At 40.4% G+C, this 22198-nt stretch overlaps 1 protein-coding gene across 4 annotated transcripts in view; it reads right to left on the bottom strand.

The window, feature by feature from the left end:
* The window catches only part of GLRA2 (glycine receptor alpha 2), a 220322-nt gene that overhangs the window by 41379 nt on the left and 156745 nt on the right, over positions 1-22198 (bottom strand). For all 4 annotated transcript variants that reach the window (XM_039521036.1, XM_039521038.1, XM_039521037.1 and 1 more), the window contains one exon: positions 1188-1337. In XM_039521036.1, the coding sequence (XP_039376970.1) occupies positions 1188-1337 (150 nt within the window). The remainder of the gene's footprint in view (positions 1-1187; positions 1338-22198) is intronic.

Below are 22198 nucleotides of genomic sequence, written 5' to 3'. Positions count from 1 at the left end.
CATTGTTGTCAGCCCCTTTCCTGCCTGATACATTTATACAACCTACTATAAACTCAAACACAGGGTTAAACTTGAATGTTCCTACTGTGATGACTAAGGGTACGTCTAAAATGCAGCTGGGAGTGTGCTGAAGCTAGAGCACTAAATATAGCAGTGTAGCCAGGGTAGCATGGATGGATGCTCAGGCTAGTCAGCCAGGGTGGACTTGCACTCAGGCAGCTACCCTGCTATTTTTAGTGCACAAGCTCCAGCAGAGCTAGTGTGTGTTTGTCTACCCATGCCAGGAAGCATGCTTCCAGCTGCACTGGAGACAGCTTTAGATATAAAGAAACTGGATAATGCAAAGTTCTTATAATTGTGGGGATGAGCTCTGCTGTTCTAAAATTGAATGTAATGCCTATTTCCAAGTACTTCGGTCTCTTATATTACAATAAAACTTCAGGAAACAGAAACATGTTTCCTGAATAAATAGGAAATGCTCAGAGATTGGTATTCAGGATAAAACAAGTTTCTGATCTAAGTTTCAGGTTAATGGTATAGGATGACTTGATCCTTTGGTTTGTTTTTTGTTTGTTTGTGTTTTTAAGCAATTTCAGGTCTGTATAGGTCAACAAATTGCAAAGTAGTACAATCTGGACAAGAAAACTCAATCCCTGGTCCTGATCTCCCTCTTACCAGTTTCACACATACCTCCACTGAATTCAGTGAAATCATTCCTCATTCCAACCAGTACAAATGAAGCAGAAGGGTGACCTTTCCTATACTAGATTTTTTTTTAAAGCTAGTAGCAGTACAGTGGGAGCATTAGACAAATCTCAGAAAGGTTCTGGCCTCAGCAAGTATAGAAGACACATAGGTAAAAACAAAACAAAAAATGCTGCCCTGTTTACAATAGCACTACCAGTTTCCTGCCTACCAATGAAGTTGCATTCATGGTAGTGTAAAAATTGAAGATTAAAAATATCTACAGCCTAATATATCTGGCATTTAACACATGAAGTCACAATTGCCTCAGGAAGTCAGGTTGGAGAATGACACACACAGGAGCAATGACCAGTCCACTGACGCCTATTTGTAAGGATAATGAACTGCAGATGGAACCTGTTTCAAGTTTTCAACTCCTTTTATCAAGCAGTAATCAGTCACTGGAAAGTAAGCTTTAGAATGTGAGTTTAAAGTAGCAGTACCTTGTTTTGTCTCTTTTGTCTTCTTCTAAGCCTCAGAAACTCCTTGTGCTGCCTTGAAACAAAGTTGACTGCTGCATATTCCAGTAATGCAGCAAACACAAAGAGAAGGCACACAGCCATCCAGATGTCGATAGCTTTTACATAGGAGACCTAAAAGAGAATAGAAACAGAATGCCTGATAAGACTCACATATGGAATCACAGTTCTTCTTAAATAGGAGATTATTATTACAGAAAACATCTACAACTACAAACACAAACAAACAGACTTCAACATAGCATGAGTTCCAGCTTTGTCTCCACACTGTATCTAGAACACTATAAAGCACACTGACATATCTAGTGGCTGAACAATATACTGCAAAGTGAACATCTGCACTCAGTAAGTACTCACAGTTGTCTGAATGACAGAACAGGTAAGGACACATCATATCTGTCTCACTCTTCAGTACTTTTAGTAGGTGCATTGGCTAATTCTCTACAGTGGGCCCCTTTGCACATATTATCAAAGCTACTTTGTTTCTTTGCTATTGGTCACCTTTTCACACTTCTAACAGGGCATGCCAATTTCATTTGTTTTTGCATATGAACAACTTCAGCCTTATGGCTCTGACTGAAAACCAATAGTGCTCTATGGGAGCATTTCCATTAATATCAGTGTGCTAAGGATGGCTCTATGCATGGAGGACTTAGAAGGCCCTATGTGCAGAGGAATTAAATATTAAAAGAATTGTAGAAAGGATATAGGGCTTGGTCCTGGGCAGCATGCAGAGAATTTCAGAGATTCTGAGCATTGCTACTTAGCATTCATTGAGGCTCACCTGCTGCCCAGTGCATATGAGCCTAGTTATGCCAGCCGCCTGCAGTGTAGAGTGGCCAAACTGGATATGTCAGTAGGGTGAGATATGGTGGGGTTAGTAGCCTGGTATAAAGTTAGAAAACCAGGCATTTAAATTAGATGCAAAGTACATGTATTTGAAATTGCAGGCCACACTCTTGTAGGAATGTTCAGCAGCAGTATTTAGGCTTTCTGCAAAGTATAGTGCAAACCCCTCCATGTTCCAGGTAATCTGGAAAGCATGGGTCACAGGCTGACATATATTAATTATCAAGCCACTATAATTTCTTCAGAAATGTAGTTGTAATTGGCATTGTGATTGTTTGTTACCATCTTTAAAGGTGCAGCTTGTTTTCATGTACAAATACCTTAGTAATCACATTAGGAATGCACAAACACCTGGAATGTGCTGCCAGAGACATTGCATTGTGGGACATGAAGCCCCAAGGATCAGCATTTCTGATTGAGCAAATCCTGTGCTCATGTGCATAAGGCACTGAGGGCAACATAATAAAGGAACTCCTGAGTTGGCCTTCCTGCCATTTATGTAGTGCTGCTATAAATTGCATCCACACAATTGCTGAGCTAGCTGGATTATTTTAACTCCATCTTGCTCAGCTAGAATCAAGCGAGTAGCAACAGCAGCATTCTTGATAGCTGTCTAACTTGCATTACTCTCTATTGACTCATCTGGCTGGGATGATTTAGTTGGGGTCAGTCCTGCTTTGAGCAGGGGGTTGGACTAGATGACCTCCTGAGGTCCCTTCCAACCCTAATTCTTCTATGATTCTATAAAAACAACAAGGAGTCCAGTGGCACCTTAAAGACTAACCAATTTATTTGGGCATAAGCTTTGTGTGCTTTTTACCCATGAAAGCTTATGCCCAAATAAATCTGTTGGTCTTTAAGGTGCAACGTGACTCCTCATTGTTTTTGTGGATACAGACTAACATGGCTACCGCTCTAATGTATAATTCTATGACTCCCATGCCTCTGCATTACACAGTGCTCAATGAGAAAAAGAAAGCAATCACAATGTAATGCTACATTAAAAAAAGGCAAAACTCCTACAATAGGGTAACATCAGTCCCTTCATTTCCAAAGCACTATGCATCATTTTACCTATGTAATCCTAGTAAAGTGACTGATGTAGTTAAAAACCCCATTAATGCTTTGAAATCAATCTTTGTGCCTTTTTCCAAGTTCCCCAATATATGGAACAATCTTTCACTCAGGCCCTTTCCCTCTGCTGGTTCAAATCCTTCTAAAAGACTCACTTCTTTTCCAGACCCATACAAACTAACTCACGGCAGTCACAGTGTGGTGGAAAAAAAAAAGTAATGGAAGAGGTCCTATGGGCTTCCTCCACTACAAGTCTATTTTCTCTTTCTTCAATTCTGCCCTATTCCTCACCAAACAGCACTATTTCTCCAGCCTCATTGATTTCCATACCCACAAGCTCAGCTGTTTATTTGCCACAGTCTGCGTATGTGGTGGAATTGTTCCCTACTTGTGCTATTATCCGTCTACAGTGAGCTAATGCCCCAAGGTAATTCCTGGACACAAAACACACAGCGGTTACCTTTGAAAACTTTCCACCTTTGCCCTTGATATCTAGTTCAATTTACCACAGCATTTTCAGTATTTCCTGTAATTCCTTATATAGGAAACACTGCAAATTCTGAGGAAATATTTTCTCTCTCTCTAGTGTAATTGAAAAGGTTTGTTTTTTTTGAAGAGTGACCTCCAGAAAACCTTTAAAAAGTCCTAGCACATTGGCTCACCCTACTCTAGAGTATTTTTAGAATTTGATGTTTGGAACCATCACCTTGTTCAGTTTTATCACATTCAGAAAGTCCATTAAGCATTTCTTGTATTTTTCTTTCTTTAACTCACTCAATTGCCATGTACCTTCTGTTGCAGAGCTTCCCCTCTAGTGGCTTTTTTAGAGAGTTAATGGCTCCCTACCAATCACACCATAAATTATATAAATTATTCAGAGGCTCTGTAAATGTTTTAGGATGACTTAATGAGGAAAGTTTTTCAGAATGAGGCCTGTCTGCACCAAGAACTAGGCATGATAAGGCTGAACATAATAAATGTGACAGAGCAATTCCTCTTCCTTTTTAGCATTTACACCTTTGTTATCTTCTCTTAGTTGATATTGGGCCAAACTATACTAATTTCTGCTCTGACTCATACTTCTGCAAACCCACTGACTTTCTTGTAGTTCCCTAAATTGTAAGTCAGCACAGAATTTGGCCCTTTAAAAATGTTTCCTCAAATTAATCCCCCAACTTCTTAATCATTTTAATTTTAATTCACTGAATTTCCTCCATCTTATATCTTGCTAAATGTATCCAAGTGCCATAAACTGAATGCAGAATTCTTCTTGGTTGAATGTGGGAGAAAGAATGGTCTTGGATCTTGTGGTTAAGGCATTGTTCTATAATTCACTGACTTGTCATTCATGGATCAATCGAGATAAGAGTACAATTTCTGGCTCAGGACAGATTTCCTTTGTGACTTTGGGCAAATCATTTAGTCTCCCTGACTCAGTTCAGTAGGTGGTAAACTGGAGATTAAAGATACTTCCCTTTCTCCCAGGTGAGATGTGAAGGTAACTGCATTAATGATGGTAAGTGCTTAGATGCTGTAGTGATGAGAACCATATAAATACCTTCGTTGTTAGATAGAATTGCATCAAAAACATACTCTTGGATTTGTGATATGAAGTACAAAATCATGTTAGGCCTTGTTTTTGCAGCATCTCAAACTGTATGCCAAGATTTTTAGAAAACTGAATTTTCATCTAGTGGGAAATTTTGACACTTTGAAATTAGTTTCTGGTCCAAATTGTAAGATGTCATGGAATGAAAAATTCTAAAAAGTTTCAAATTGGAAAGGTGTCACTTTTGATCAAAACTAAACAAAAATAGTTGTCAATTAACATTTCAGTATAAAATGGTAACATTTTATGTCATTTCTTTTTAAGTTTTAAAAACCTAAATGACATTTTGTGTGACAACAAAACAAAAATTTTTGTTTTTTTTTCAAAACATCAATTTGAAATGAAAATTTACATTTCTTTCCATAACAAATCAACAATTTCCACTGGAACTGACAATTTGCTTAATTCTTTGGTTTCAATGAAACCATATTTTCCTCACAGAAAAACTTTATGAATAAAAAATTTCAGTCAGCTGTGTTTGCAAGCTGTCATAGGGTGACTGACCCCTTTAAGAGGAAGCAGGGTTCAGTTTACCTGTGATTTATAAACTGCCTCCCAGTTGGGGTTAAAAGAAGGCAATGGGACCTTATAATGGGAGAACAAGGAGACAGACAGGATAGAGTTGCCTCACAATAGACTGAGTGAGATAGACAGAGGAGGGCAGGTGAGGGCTGCCTGAGGAGGAAATTAGAGACCCAGGAGCTGAGAGGAGAGCTGTTAGAAAGAACAAAAGGTTGATTTGGAGGAATGGCCAGGCTGGGAAGCCCTGCTGAGTTACAGGAGAGCTTGTGAAGAGACCCTGAAAAACAAGGGGAAGAACCAGCCTGGGTAGGAGAAGCTGAGCCCAACTCAGGAGGGTTGATGCGGGAAGGGTAGGACTCACAGACAGGAAGCAGGTCTGGATGGAGGGCTGCACCAAACTGAGCCCAGATCAAGAGTTGATCCAGGGGGGATGTTCCCTGGGCAGGGACAGGATTCACAGGATTCACAGGTAGGGCTGCCTGGCTGAGTGAGTGGATGTCTCAGTCATGGGATACCTGACTTGGGGCTACCTACCATCCAAGAGTTGCAGGAAAGAAGAAAATCTGGGAGCTCTCAGTTGGATGTCCTGGAAAGTGTAGCCCTGGAACAAAGGCAGAAAGTGTCTAGGAACAGACTCATGGGAGGGTGAGCTGGAAATTATGTCCTGGGAGAGGGCATGGAAAATGGCTGTGATTGCACCAATTGTAGTTTCGGGGTTGGAAGACTGGTTTTACCATGAGGGTTCTGTGGATGATTGTACATTTTTGGCTTTACTATTTTCCAAATGTCTCCCGCATAGTAACTGTACTTATTTTGGGCCTAATGTATTAACTTGTATTTTCCCAATCTGAATCTTATTTTGTTAATTCAAGTCTATGTTCCTAACCTCCCTGATATATTGTGCTAGTCTCTTTCTTTGCAATACTTCCCAGATTATCGTCATTTGTACCCTCTAATTTCAAAAGCCAGATTCTCTGGGTGATAGCCATCATAAAATGAAGCATAACTGAAGACAATAAGGCTGTACCTACTTATGCCAGTACTGAACTCTGACATCAAGTATATACTGGATTTGCCTTAGTAAATACATTAGCCTAGCCCACTCACTCCAATATTAAAACTCATGGGATGGAACTCTGTGAGGAAATCTCCATGAAGATCACTTGCAGAGTTCTGTTCCATTGGGCGTGCTGGGACCTACCCCCAAACCTGGCTGATCCTGCAGGATGATGGAAGGACAGGGCCACCCATGGTGTAGATCCTATACCTCCACACTAACTCTAGCCCTCAGAAGCCCCCTCTCACTCCAGCAGTGCAGCTTCACTGCAGCTGTGCTACCAGAGTCCTCCTGGGCATGCTACTCCTGGAACATGATAGTTGCAATTTTTAACTTTTAAAATTCTTGTAAATCAGTGTAGTGTGCACAGCAAAGATAGCTACAGCACTCAAGAACTGCCTAAACTTAAGAACTTAAACTGAGTTTCAGAAGTGCCAAACACCCTCGCTCTCAATAAAGTCAACACTTATTTAGGTACTCGCATATGAAAATGTGGGCCCTAAATTTTAAGTTCCTAGATAGATATGGACACAGGTAGAATGACCACTGATGAAAACAACTCTGAAAGATGAAATAGAAGATACAACACCATGGTATGCTTCAGGAAACAAAGACCGCTAATAGGATTTTGAAACAAAAACACAATTGTTAAAAATCATACACAGAGCAACATGCTGAACTGACTTCCACTGCAAAAATGTATTAACTTGAGAGGTACAATTTGACCAAGATCAAGGCAAGTATTTATCTTGAGAGATAATATACTTAAACATTTTTAAGATTCGCTGAAACAAGAAATCAGTGCATGCATTGTTATATACATTCTGAATGGCTGCATCAGAAATATCAGTACATCTCTTTGCTGTGGTCACTAATTTCTGAAGTTTAATTTTTTCAAAATGGATATTAACTGAAGTCCAGAAAATTCTTTATTTTCCTCTGAAGAACCAAGCAGAATATGTGCATTTACTTATTCTATCTGATTGGTTCATCTGAGGTGAGTAATAATCTTCATTCAACTCAGCTGCTGCCAGCTAGAATGCTGTCATTATATTTGCTACCTGGTTGGATAGAATTGCTCCAGATCTTAGTATTCTTTGACCTTTGAATAGAATGACCTCGTGCATGGCTGTTTTCAAATAATGAGAAGTCAGAATAAAAGAAACCCCATTTTTCCATGTAAGCCAAATAATAACCATAAAATTGACAACTGACAACGTAGTTGTTGTGACTGACACCAGGTGTGTGTACGTATATACATATTTATTGTTTTTTCTGCTGGATAGCACAAAAATAGTGCTATTGTTCAGGTAACTACAGTACATTCGAACACACATTTACCATACTGTAATTTCTATGGTAGTCACAACTAAGCGAACCATTAAAAGTGATCCAGTTCACTGAACCAAACAACAAGAACCTAAAATTAGAAAAAATATGCCAAGGGCAATACGCTTTTTAACTCTTGATCTCTTCTGTTTGTGATTAGACAAAAGACTCATGTATTTCCTCCCTCTCATTCCGCTCCTCCTCTTCCCTAAATTGTAGACTTCCTCCAAGGCATAATTTGGAGATAAAAGGCATTTGCTTATTTTTGTGACTGTCAGTCTCTCCCTATTAGTAATAGATAACTTAAACAAGTCTTTTGGTTAGTGACAATTGCCCTACCAACACTAACAACAACATCAGATTAAACAATTGAGCATGGGGAAATCAGATGCCCCATTACATTATGCTCACTCTTGTCCACACATACTGTTTTCCTAATCTGCTACTTGAGCACACGCTTATGGTTTTGGAAGGGTTAAGCATCATCATTCTTAGATGTAAGCCTGTCTGATTCTTTTAGAATTATATTCAGAATTGCTACCTTCACCAGATCAAAGCATGTAAGCCAGGCAAGTGTGTTCTTTGTGGGTAGTTTAAGAATTTTTAGATAATGATCATGTGACAAAAAGTATCTGAATGTGCATCCTATCAAATTATCCTCTTCCTATATTTGGAAAAAAAAGACTGACAAACAGGATATTATGAGTGGCTTGCATTACCACACAATTGAAATAATTGGCCAATGGTCTGCATCCTGGGTTGCATGCCTCTGAGATCAAACCAGATCCAAACAACCCAAAGCAGATCTGAGACCATGAACAACCAACCAACATGATATTTTTCCTGTTCACATTATGCTGGGTTGAATGACTCAATCAATTCGTTTTTCAATTTCAGAGCAGTATTTTTAATCAAGATCTAATTGTCCTGGATGGTCTGAGATGTCTGACCCAGAAGCTTGTTTCTTTTCCGTTTTTTAATTAAAGTTAATTATGATCCAGCTGTATTTACAAACCTAAAGAGAATAAGTTCAGCCTTTGGAAGGAAGAAGCAGAAAACCAATTGACTAGGAGTATATTCTCCCCTCAGTGTGCATGCGTAACTCCCAGAAGTGCTAATGACCACTATGCACTTGCAGCCAAGGTAGAACAGAATAGATAGCACCACACTTTATATTCATTTTCTCTAATGATGCTGATTGACCTGAATCACTTTCTGAAACACTGATGCTAACACAGCTGTTGTGCTGTTAGGGGTATAAAGTAGCCTGTTGAATTACAGTTCAGATTGGCAGGGATTTGGATGTTTGGAAGCAGAGCCAAGTGATAGGGCTTTGTCTGCAAGTGGCAAACTTTGGGTAAAACTCCATTCTCACCTCTACTTTCTGATCTGTACTATAATATTTTCATCTGAACTCTATGTTCTCATTTTTACTCTTATTATCAAGAGCTCTGTCTGCTTGAAACTGTGCTACCTCAAAGCAAGGCTCAGGGAAGGAATCCTCAGCAGCAACCGATGTTGCAGGGCCAAGTATCTAGCATAGGTGACCTGACCATGACAATTGCTGAGGCTGATGAGAGGCGTGCGCAGGCTCCTCGTCCATGAAGGATGTTTGGTGTCTGCTGTGCAGAGGCCCATTAACTATGCATTCATTTGTAGGGAATACATCTACTTTCTCCCTTCCACATTCCAGCGTAATCAATAAGTCACTTTTTGTGGCATAAGGATCCCTTGGCTGGGTTCTTGGTAGCTCCCCTCCCGATCCCACCACATGACAGAAATGCACGATTAAACAGAGAGGCCTGTGCTTCAAGATTTGATCCTTTGTTCCTAACCCACTGGCTGCTGCTACACATACCAGGTGTGTGATAATATTCTGTATTTCCTGCAGCCAAAGTTCCAGCTTAACAAGTTTCTTCCCTCTGGATTGGAAAAGCCCATATCTGAATATCGCCATGCTGTAAAAGTGTCTGCAGGGGCTCCTCTCCACAGAGGGAGACAGTCCAAAAGTACAGCTATAAAAACAATGAGGAGTCTGGTGGCATCTTAAAAACTATCAGATTTATTTGGGCATAAGCTTTTGTGGGTAAGAAACCCACTTCTTCAGATGCATCAAAACTACAGCTGTATGCTTATGAGCAGGATTTTGCAGTTCCCTCAATGAAGAGTTGTCTTAGGAACTGTAGGACCACAGCATTGTAACTAGGGCTGGGGGGAATGGTTTGCATGGGAATCTAACCCCACATGATCAAGACATGTTTAAGTCTGCTGAACCCAGACAAGGAAAGCTTAAGCTTACTTGATGTTTGCAGTACAACTTCATTATATTGCAGCACAAACTCTCAGAGCAAATAAGGCTGGAGAGAAGCCTCCTACTCTCTGCACTCCCCTGTTTGGTGAAGAGTGTATTCCACTGCCAGGGAAAAGATAGCGTTCAGGCTCAGGCTCACTGAACTCTGCAGTACACACAAAACCCCTCCAGGTTCCCTTACCTCTACTTGTAAAGTGGCAGACCTGTGCTGTTACATCTAACATATTGGGTTGTCAATGCAGGTTGGCCAGTGCTGTGCCACTTGCTGAGCGTACATACCATCTCACAGAGCACAAAGTCATGATGTCCTGTGGTAGATCCCAGCTACTCATGTACTACATATGGAGTTAGTAGGTGTTTCATTGCTTCTCCTCTCTACGCTCCCTGGGCTACTGTTTTATTAAGATGACACTAACCTGGGAGGAGTGGGTAGATACGCTGGAGGGTAGGGATAGGATACAGAGGGGACCTAGACAAATTAGAGGGTTGGGCCAAAAGAAATCTGATGAGGTTCAATAAGGACGAGTGCAGAGTCCTGCACTTAGGACAGAAGGGGTTACAGTGGACGAGAAGCTGGATATGAGTCAACAGTGTGCCCTTGTTGCCAAGAAGGCTAACGGCATTTGGGGCTGTATAAGATGGGGCATTGCCAGCAAATCGAGGGACGTGATCATTCCCCTGTATTTGACATTAGTGAGGCCTCCTCTGGAGTACTGTGTCCAGTTTTGGGCCCCACACTACAAGAAGGATGTGGAAAAATTGGAAAGAGTCCAGCGGAGGGCAACAAAAATGATTAGGGGCTGTAGCACATGACTTATGAGGAGAGGCTGAGGGAACTGGGATTGTTTAGTCTGCAGAAGAGAAGAATCAGGGGAGATTTGATAGCTGCTTTCAACTACTTGAAAGGGGGTTCCAAAGAGGATGGATCTAGACTGTTCTCAGTGGTAGCAGATGACAGAACAAGGAGTAATGGTCTCAAGTTGCAGTGTGGGAGGTTTAGGTTGGATATTAGGAAAAACTTTTTCACTAGGAGGGTGGTGAAGAACTGCAATGGGTTACCTAGGGAGTTGGTGGAATTTCCTTCCTTAGAGGTTTTAAAGTTCAGGCATGACAAAGTCCTGGCTGAGATGATTTAGTTGGGGATTGGTCCTGCTTTGAGCAGGGGGTTGGACTAGATGACCTTCTGAGGTCCCTTCCAACCCTGAGATTCTATGATTCTAAGCAAGAAGAAAGACATTTTGCTCACCAAGACTATGATTCACTATTGCCCTGCAGTGCCAGCATAAAGGGCAACCAAATATCATTGGCACAAGAGATCCTCCAAGGATGTCACAGAGTCAGCTTTGTGCCTCGCTCCCCACAGTAGGCCCAAGGGACAAGTCAGAGCTGGCATGGACTAGTGTGTGTGTGGGGGGGGAGGTATGTCAAGTTCATAAGGGGGATGGGCCAAGGCATTCTTATGTCCAGGTAATTCTGCAATGGCTCATAGAGGCTATTGCAGTCAAAGTATAACTCAGAAGAAAGTCAGGGCCAACCTAATCTGTGCCAGGTTAGAAAATGGCTTTGGTTGCCTCCCTTTTGCTTCCTTTTTGCCTGCTCAGGGATCAGTGAAGGCCTGAAGCTTTACCAGCATTGTAATGAGTCACTTTAAAGAAGCTCAGAAAACACACTGCGCAGGATTTTAAATCATGTACCTCGGGTATTGAAATCACAACTCTTTCCTGACATTTTAAAACACTCATATTTGTTTACTAGAAAATTCCATTCACTGGACATGCTAATTTTGGTACAGAAGGTGACAAACGTTAATTGTAGCAGGTATCATGCCCACCCTACTTTTGGGGCATTGGTTTTATTGTTAAATCAAACAACAACAGCAGGACCTCACCCTGAGTTTTCCCAGCAACACCAGTTGGCCCTGTGGTTTCCTGCAGCACCAATCTCTTTCTGCCTCTAGTTCCTTCTGACCAGAGAAAAGGGTCGCACCCACCTCTCTGGTAGCCAGCTGAAATTTATAAGCCGCATCTTCCATAATAAATCATCAGAGTTAGCAGCAACATGCAGTGTTCTAATTCCTGTATGGACCAAAAGAAGAGTCTTGTATCTCTATGCAGAATTGTAGAACATACCACCCTGGTAAGAATATGTTTTTATAATGTATATATTAAGGATAAGTATGTCTGAAAAATTGTTGTTTAAAAATAATGAGCCTGCTAGCAGTTTGAAGAGAGGAGTGACACATGGCTAGAAGAGAAAAACTTCAAAGCTATATGTAAAAGATATTTTTATGGCTGATAAGTTATTAATAGATGTCAGGAATTTCAGTAACACTTCTACTATCATTCTTTATTAGCGTTGCAGTGAAGTGTTTGCCTTGTTGGTGAACCCTTAAATGCTTCTCACATAAGCTGACATTTACTCACCTGCCATTATGAGTCTACAATGCTTGTGATGAAAAACAAACAAATTAAAAATCAGGCCACCAAGCCAGAAGAAGATCCAGAGAAATAAAAACTCCTGCATGAAATATCACATTGGGAGGGAGTAGACTATACTTAGTGGTTATTTAAATCAGTGGTTCTCAAACTTGGGCTGCCGCTTGTTCAGGGAAAGCCCCTGGTGGTTTGTTTACTTGTCACATCCACTAGTTCGGCCAATCACAGCTCCCACTGGCAGTGGTTTGCCACTCCAGGCCAATAGGAGGTGCGGGAAATGGCACAGGATGAGGGCTGTGCTGGCCGTTCTTCCTGCAGCCCCCATTGGCCTGGAGCGACGAACCATGGCCAGTGGGAGCCGTGATCGGCCGAACCTGCGAACACAGCAGGTAAACAAACCGGCCCAGCCCGCCAGGGGCTTTCCCTGAACAAGCAGTGGCCCAAGTTTGAGAACCACTGATTTAAATAACAATGCTCAGAATTTCCATAGCTCTTCCTACCAAGGGTCTTACAGCAATTTACAAACATTAATTATGCCTCATATTATCCCTGCATGACTAGAAAGTATTATTAGCCTCATTTTACAGATGGGAAAACCAAGGTAGAAATTATTACTAAACTGGCCCAGGTCCACATGGAAAGTCAGCAACACAGCTGGGAATAGAAAACCAGCTTTCTTGCCTACCAGACTAGAGCTTTAAACACAGGGCTATCCTCACCATCCAGCTACAATTTGCTGAGCACAACTTTTAGGAATTCTGGGGAGCTGCTGAAACCCAGGGTAACTTTCATGGTGAGATCACTGCATCATGAACCCATTCCAAATGGGATTTGGGAGAAAATTAGTATTTGTGAGGTAAACAAAATCCCAGATTACAAGAGAGAAAGGAACCCTCAACATAAATATGTTCAGTGCTTTTTTATTGTTTACGGTACTTTTCTCTATGCTATGACATGAGACCAGTGAAGCAGTAAAAAGATATTCAAAAGGACTTTCCATTTTTTTAAGCACAGGCTACAGTAACACTGAAGTGCTTCTTTCCTCACAGCTGCAAGAGATATATTTTGCACAAGGTCTCATTTTCACTTTAATTTTTCTTTTGTAAACATATTTGTCAGGTTCACAACACTTTCCCTTCCTAAAAAGCGCCTTGAACCGAATGTTGTTCCAACCACCAAACCTTTGATTATAGTTCAGGATGCTTAAGTGCAGGATCTGCTGACACAATCACTTGACAGCAAGGAAATATCCATGTAAGGGAAGCTTTTTTAACATAATACCTTAACACCCACATGTGGCAACCAGTTGCACTGACATGGAGCTCCACCTGCAACTCTTGTTCTTCAGCATATAACGACAAACATTGCACTCACCAAATTCCTGTAATTCACACTCTAACACTAAAAGCGTAATACCAACCAGATCATTAACATTCATGTGTTGTAAACATGTGCATTGGGCTGCTGTCTGATGTTATATGGGCAAAGTCTAAGGTCTGAGTTCAGATTCTGTGTTAGGGTGTCAGTGGGAGGAATTTTGTTGTGTGCTTTGTGCTTCTTTGTGTGCTTTAATGTGGGGAGAGAGAAAAGAAAGGTTAGAAATGTTATAAAAGGAAAAGCCGCAGGATCGGAACATGGATGAAAGTGTAGACAAGGGAGATAGAAGAATCAGAGGTGAGCCCCCAAGATGTGGCCCCAAGTGAAAGGAGAGATGATGGTGCTGAATCATATTCCCATTCCTCATGAAAACATTACTTTTTTCAAAAGCCCACTCAAGTCACTCATGAGCACATTTGATCTGATGATCTGTAAGTAAATTTGCTCACTCACATCTCTAGTCTTTTCCCCACCTCAGCCCAAAGGGTTTCTCCCTCCCCCCACCCCCTCCACAGCCCCAACTCATCTCAGCAGGTGTTCTCCTCCTCTCCATCTGGAGGCTGCACTGAGGAAAAGAAGGTAGCTAAGCAGAAGAAGAGAACTTCATTACACTTTCTTCTCTGCCCAGTGCCCCTCTTTGTATCTTCTTCTGGTCTCTTGCAAGTTTAATGACCGACCACACCTACAACCGTGTAACCTAGCGAGCTACTAGATGAGCCCCCTTCACTTTAGTGTAAGAGCTCCTCTCCTTTCATAATGTGTTTATCAAAAATCTGAGGAGGAAGGCAGAGGCAAAATCGTCTCATTCCCCAGCGTGCAATGGGCAACAGCTGGAGATATTCAACCTCTTCAACCTAGGGGACCTACCTTCATCGCCCTTCTTTTTTCTCAGTTGGCTGGACTAGCGGCAGCATGATGTCTCTGTCTTTGCAACAGCTCCTGTTGTCCTAAAGACAGCAGGAGGCACCGTAGAGAGAGAGACCCAGTCTGCTGCTAGTGCTGATGGCTGATGGAATGCCACCGCCTTTATTTCCTACTTTACAAGGCTTCATGACATCTCAGCAGATCACAACCTATTGGTTGCAATCCCCCACCTTAGTGCTACATATCATTCTTATTCTGAAAGCACTTGAACTTGTTTCCAGTATGTGTGTGAATATACAGGCTCATTAGGCCATTTCTAAACACTGAAGAAAATGCACAAGCTAGAAATAACTAGGTAAATGTATTTTGTGGAATGAACTTTAATTGTGCAGAATGGAAAACACAGAATTTTAGATGCAACCTAATTCAAGGCTAATGCATAAAAAGAAAGCCTTGGTTTTGCATGGATTTTCTGACTGGATAGACTTGTATCATATTTGATCAGAATGTTCTATACAGTTATTTTCAGAAGGTCCCAAGTGGATGGCTAAGTAGCATTATAAATAGAGTTTGTGAACACAGATTTTTAACCACATAGACTCTACACATTGCAGTGGGGTATGTCTCTCAATCTTTAGCAGAGTTTAGATTTTACGTTTAATGCAATACTTATTTGACTGTGACATGGAAAAGCCTGGAAAGATTTTGCATGTCATTGTCCAGCTATACCGAAAGGACAGGAGACACTTGATATGGTTTTAATCAGGCTGCAACTTTATTATTAGCTGTCTGGAACTACCTGGCAAATAAAAGTGTACAGTGCAGGTAACCCCATGTTCATTCAATAACTCCCCAGTGGGCTTCCCCCAGCCCCGACTCTTTTTCCATCCAGGTCCTCCAGCCAACCCATTGCTGGGACCTTACTATCCACTCCCCTCATAGGAGGGTTAAGGTGGGCTAAGAAAGGGGGGGTGCACTCCCTGCCTTACCAGTCATAGGAGCTCCCCTCACCCCATTCCATTGCTCTAACCAACACCTCCTTTCTAAGTCCTTTACCAAGGCCTTCATCTGGTCACTGTACCTTCCCTGTGGAGTAACTGCACTGGACATCCACCCCACACTTACATGATGAGTTGCAACATACAGCCTAATTCCCTTCATGCCACAACTTAACAGAGGCCTCCCCAAACCCGCTGTGGGGAAGGTGAACCCTCCCCACCACATACACATACACTCCACCTAGGCCAATCTGATGGTGAGGGAAAAATTCCTTCCCAGCCCCCCTAAAAAGGGGCAGCTAGCACAATGCCCACAGCAGGTCTTGACCGAACCTGGCATTTCACCACCTAAAAGGGAGGGAGGCTGGGTACTGCCTCAGTCTGCTCCATGTAAAAGGGGGCTTCACCACACTGGGCTGCCTGTTTTAAACCTTTCTACCCTTCCAGTTCTCAGGGAATGAGTCCACATCACCAGGCTGACCCCTTCTCCCCCTTTTGCAGCAGTTTCTGACCTCTCCCTCCCCCCCTTCGGCCAGCCAGACAACTTCCTTCCTGCTTAAAGTATGGTGCGGTCATTCTGAGTGAGAAGAGATTGAAATGATCAGGGCACGATAAAGGTATATTAAATAATGCATATTATAAGGAAGGTAGGTCTCATACTTCTAGTTACTGCTTCTCATAACAAGGACAAGGGATCATTCAATAACACTGAAAAGCAACACATTTAGGGAAATACTTCCTCTTACAGAATGCTTAATTAGACAGTGGAACACATTATCACAAGATTGCATTCAAACCAAGTGCTCAGTAGGATTAAAAAAAGATATATCAATGAGAACATCCACATTAATATTAGATAGGACAAAAATAAGAGCTATAAACCTTTATGTCCCACGGCATAAGCCAATCACTAACTAGAGCAAAGAAGAAACTACCCCTATGGCTAGGTTATCAAGGAAGAAACTACCCCTATGGCTAGGTTATGCTACAGTTGTCCATTATGGAGTTTTTGTACTTCCTCTAAAGTATCTGGCACTGGTTGCTGTTGGAGACAGGACAATGAACTATCTGAGCAACCCCTCTGATAAGCCAATTCCAGCATTCTTATGAAAAATAGCTTGGAACTAAGGAAAGAAGATTCTATTGAAATTTACCAAGCTGGAGTTTAACTTACAAACCATTAAGAAATATTGCTCCATAACTGATTCCCTCCTCTTACCTCTTAAGACCATATTGAGACAAAGCCTCCTATGGAGAAGAGCAATTCCCTTGTTATCAGCTGGTATACCTATTTAATTAACTTCAGGGCTTTACAGAGACAAACATGATTAAAACACAGTTTGAGAAGGCTTTCAACACTTCCATTTATTATAAATGATATTGTTTAATCACAGACTTCTCATGCTTAGGCTTTGGGGTTTTTTTAAATTGGTGTTTTATTGTGGTTTGGTGTGTAGTGCAGAAGCCTTGTAATAATCAAATAATATGATAGTCTAATCTAATAATCTGTGCATGCATATGATGTTCAGGGGAATTATTAAAAGTATTTTCTCTCATTACAATGTTATCAAAACCAGGAAGCCTTGTTACCTACCTATGTTCTAGGACCATGACTTTTCACTGCAAATATATTTAATGAAATTGTATGCAATAGACTGTAGTTGTATGTTAAAATAATTAACTCCACTGAATGACCCTTTAAAGGGACCTTGTCATTTCCTGGGTTTTTATTGCAATTTTTTAAAAACAAATTTTGGTTTAAACTGAAAACCAGAATCCCTGATTACAGACAAGGACCAGCTATGTGTTAGCCAGACAGGCCTTTTACTTTCATCGATTGAAGTAGAATAGGGGTACTGCTAAACCTTCTCCTTCCTAATAGTTTTGTATTTCAGGTCACTAGGACAACAAATTGGAACAATTTAAGGGTGTAGCCTGTACATCATTGGACATTAAGATGGGAATATGCCTCTTAGCATGCATCCCTGAAATATAACTCCCCATTAACACAGAGAGACAGAATAATATGAAGAATCGTGAACACAAGTATCATTGCTCAGAATTCTTTGATCTATCACATCATTTGGTGCTTAATTTGATATTTCTGAATTTCAAAGCCATCTTCCTCCCTCCTCTCCCAATGTAACATTTTGAAATACAATACCTTCTTATGTATACTAAATGTCACGGAGGCACTGTCATACAGTTTATGCCTAAATACCTAGTATTTGCTGCAGAAAATCTCACCGTCTAATCTAGTAATTTACTTCTGGCAATGACCAATACTTGACACTTAAAGGAAGTGTTCGTCTACAAAGCATTTGGCTGATTGACTTGGCAGAATTCGATTTTTTTTAGAAAATTGTGACAGATATCAATGTTGATTTTAAAGCATTTTTTTAGATTTGCATCAATTTAAATTTTCATAGTTGTACAAAATTATTGGTTTTAATCTTTTTTTTTATTTTTATCTATTTAAAGTTTCACAGTTATAGGAAATTATGGTGGGATCAGCCAATGGGGAGTCAGACAATAATTAAAGAAAACAGCTGTTGAGACTCAAAAAGTTAAAGCTTATATCTGTTAAAGCACAAATTGTTAACATCACATTTAAAAATATACAGAGTAAATACCTTAAATAAAATTCTAATATATTCTGAAAGAGCATTTTTCTTATTTTGCTATCAGTAGATTTTGATTATTATTGGTGGAAATATTTTTTTGTCGGTTGTGCTTGCATGGTGAAATTGATGTTTATCAGCATTTCCCAATAAAAATCGAATCCTTCCAAGTCCACTAATAGGACAGTTATGATCATAGAAGAATTACCCGTAATAGAAGTTCAGATAAATAATCTATGACATTTCATAGATTACTGACATAGCCACTGACATGATGTGCTTTTCTCATGGTATTTGCAGCTCACTTTTCTAGTTTGAAAAATGATCATGACTTTTGTTTTTGTTTCTTTTGTAACATTTTTGTAATTACTGTTTTGGTCTGTGAATAGTTTTAGAGTTTTTTTTAAATCACAAAATCCATGCTAAAAAGTCTTCTTGTAAACAGCCAGATTCCTTCCACCTATATTAATGAGCCCTTCTCAGAGACATTAGGCTACAAGGATTGACCTGCTCCTTGTATAGCTCTGCTACTTTGCATTGATCACTGCAGAGTTTAATGCTTATCTCGGCTTCATTAAACTGTGAGGATTAGCAGATGAGTCCAGCTTGACATGGTTTCATGAGCTGTAATATACCTTCAACACCACCAAATTGCTGCTGATGTAAAAAAGGTAAATAAATGTCTATCATCATTTATGATTTACATCATATGTGAGTATATCCACTGATGTCCACCTGTCAATATCTCTGTGTATTTTTTCACAAAGAATTTCTTGCATGTGTAAACTGGAGTACAAACCAGTATATAACCTATTATACAATGCTACATAGACAAACTGTCTATTTTTGAATCTGGACAATTGTGTAAATCAGTATTAAGAATGAAAAGTGGATAACTACTATCATGTATTGTTTAATTACTGCTTTTATTCATACAGATCCCACCCAAGACCAATATTTCATGGGGGAGGGGGCATTTTGCTAACAGCAGTAGCAGTGGTATGTACCCATCCGTGCAGTCACAGTGTTTTCAACTAGTGAGCCTGGAGAAAATGCATAGAGAATTGGGATATGATTTTGGACATCAATTTGTACATAGTTTCAATACTGAGAAAGAAAGAAGAACTAGTAACAACTTCATTGTAACATGAGGCTCTTCCTGGTAACAAACAGATAGCAACATAAGAACCCCTTTAACAGCACAAACAGTAACTATTAATATATAGAATTTATGGCAAGATATTCATGAGCACTGCATCAGCAGTGCTAAGTCACTGTTTCCACTATGTGTCAACAATATCACTAGAGTTATAAGACTTTGCAAGACAGCAAATACTCTATAAAGACACTGCCTCACCTCTTAAAAGTTTTCTGCCACCTACACAGACTTTTGTGCTGCTAGACATCCTATTTAGGCTAATATGGCCCCTCGGGCAGTGGATCAACTATTTTCAAGTTCCTTTCTTCTCAGAAGAAGAAGAAATTATGATGGAAGGAGAGGGTCTTTGGGGAACTTTCTGATTTTTTTTCAGGCTTTACCCTTATTCTCTCTGCTCCCAAATAATGCCATAATTGAATGAATATTTCCTTGTTTAATTGAACAACAGTTCTCTCCCACTCTACCCAAATGTTACCTTTTAATCTCCTTTTATAGTTAGAGAACTAGTTTCCTTTCTGATCAATAGTTCAGGACCAATGCTTGGAAAATATATTTTCATCTTAAATGCAGCTATCTAGTTCTGTGAACTTTAAAAAAGTCTTTCCGTTACAGTTTTAGCAACAGATGTCTTGCAAATCTTGAAAGTACTGGTGATCAATGCAATACAACATTTGAGAGCTGGATTTCCAAGTATTCAAGAGGTATAAATAACTGGTTTCTGTCTCTAATGAATCTTGAGATAATGTCTGGAACCTTATGTTAGAATTCAAGCAGAAAAGCTGGTATTCAGAATGACATGATTTTAAGGTCTCATAATTTGCAACGTGCCAGTAGTAATAATGAATGCTTATACTATATGAAATCTGTGTTTTCAAGAAGCACAACACATTACATTCTAGCTGTGGGTGTTCAGTAAAATACTTATCTGCTTATTTCGCAGACTGCAAAACTATGGCATGGGCATATTTATTACTCAGTCTAAAGATACTTTTCTGGCACTGGTCCAGGATTGAATACAATAAATCCCAAACCAGTGTTATTTTAACCTTTACTTCTCTAGTGACCCATGTCTGAGGCTCCCAGAAGACTCTGCCCCCAGCTAAAGACTTTCTTTCTTTTTTAAACGTCTTTAGTGAGTCCCTGCATAGCAGGTCACACAACCGCAGATGGAATTTCCCTCTCCCCCAATCCCCTGTGAGCCTGACCCAAAATATGCATGTGAAAAGATGTCATAATTGCAAGTTTTAAGAGAGTCTATTGGGGCTTCTTTACCTGACATTTACCTTACATTTTCTGGTGAACAGCTCACTGTAGTTCACTTCTCATCATCATCACTGTCATTAATGGGCTCATCTTCATTCATGTGTAATAGTGGAATCTCCTGTCTCCATTTCTACCCTTAGGTAATGGCACAATACCCATCATTTGTGGGTAGTGACTGTTTCTTTCAATACTGCATTTGTCTTCATTGAGAAATGTAACATATTATCCACACCGCTTTTTTAGTTGTGTCAAGACAAGTGAAGTAAAATGATGGTGCCTTAGCATCTGAGAAAACCTGATGTCATGGCAACATGTGATATTATGCAGCCCTATTAAGGTCTTTTTCCTTCAGCAGTTGGCAACCAAATAAAAACATGCACCCACCTCTCCATATAAACACCTTTAGTCAACAGATTCCTGGCCACACTACAAGACTCCAGTTGTACCACTCACAAAGCACATGGGCTTTGCTGGAACAGGGCCAGAGTGCTCATCACATGGCAAGATTGAGCCCCAACAGAGCCATGCCAGCAAAGACGACAAGGTGAACTTTGACAAATGGAAATCCTTGCAATATTTCCAGGTGCTATTACTTTACTTGTTTTGAATAATACCAAGCAGAAGCCTCCTTTGAGTAGATCTAAACAAACAGTAACCTCTAATGCCATTTCAAATGATTATTTTCCTTTGACAAAGTGTTAGTTCCTTGCCTAAAGCAGATAGGAGAAACTCAGATCCCTCCTTGCCTATATGTATATTTTTGTCTGTGGTAGTGCATGCCAGAATAATGACCCAGATCCTGAGTTGCATCAAGGAGGAAGGTACAAAGGTGCCATTTACACTCGGTGATTCTCAGCTGGCCCAGTCCTGAGCCAGTCCCCTATCTGGTTGCAATTCTGTACACTGCACTTGTAAGGACACTCTGACCCCCTTTCCCATGGCTATGTTCCATTCACTGTGATGCGGGTGTAAGTATGAGGGGGGGGGAGCATAGAAACCATTACAATGGCTCTATGCCACCCAAGGATCTCACATTGGTGACTCCTCAAGTAGACAGGTAAACTGTCTTTAGGGCTGTTTTGTGGTGCTGGAATGGTGCAAAGCTGCCTTGTGGCTGAGGATGCATCCTAAAGTCTTTGGTTACTTTTGCTCCCATTTACCAATGTTTGAAAAATGACACCCATGACCCTTGGGTGAATAATGATGGCACATTTACAACTGGAGACTTCTTCTCTTTCATTCTTTTACTGAGCAGGGCAAATGTGAATCTCATCTATATCAGTCAACTTGTCTTCCCAAGTAAAATATAACAGACAGTTTGCATTATGGAGAACAGGCACACTCCTTTCCTGTTATAGCTCCTGAGCTCATTTTGAAATACAATTTTATAAGAAGAAACTCTTAAGTTGTATGAAGTCAGTAAGAAAATGGAGTGAAAGATGCTCATACAACAGTGATTCAAAAGAAAGTCTTAAAAAGAATGTCCACATTAAAATATTTTTAAATG

This window comes from Mauremys reevesii, linkage group 1, assembly GCF_016161935.1.
Source record: "Mauremys reevesii isolate NIE-2019 linkage group 1, ASM1616193v1, whole genome shotgun sequence".
NCBI lineage: Eukaryota > Metazoa > Chordata > Testudines > Geoemydidae > Mauremys > Mauremys reevesii.
The sequence above is the reverse complement of the archived record's forward strand: the minus strand, read 5'-3'. Positions and strand labels throughout refer to the sequence as shown.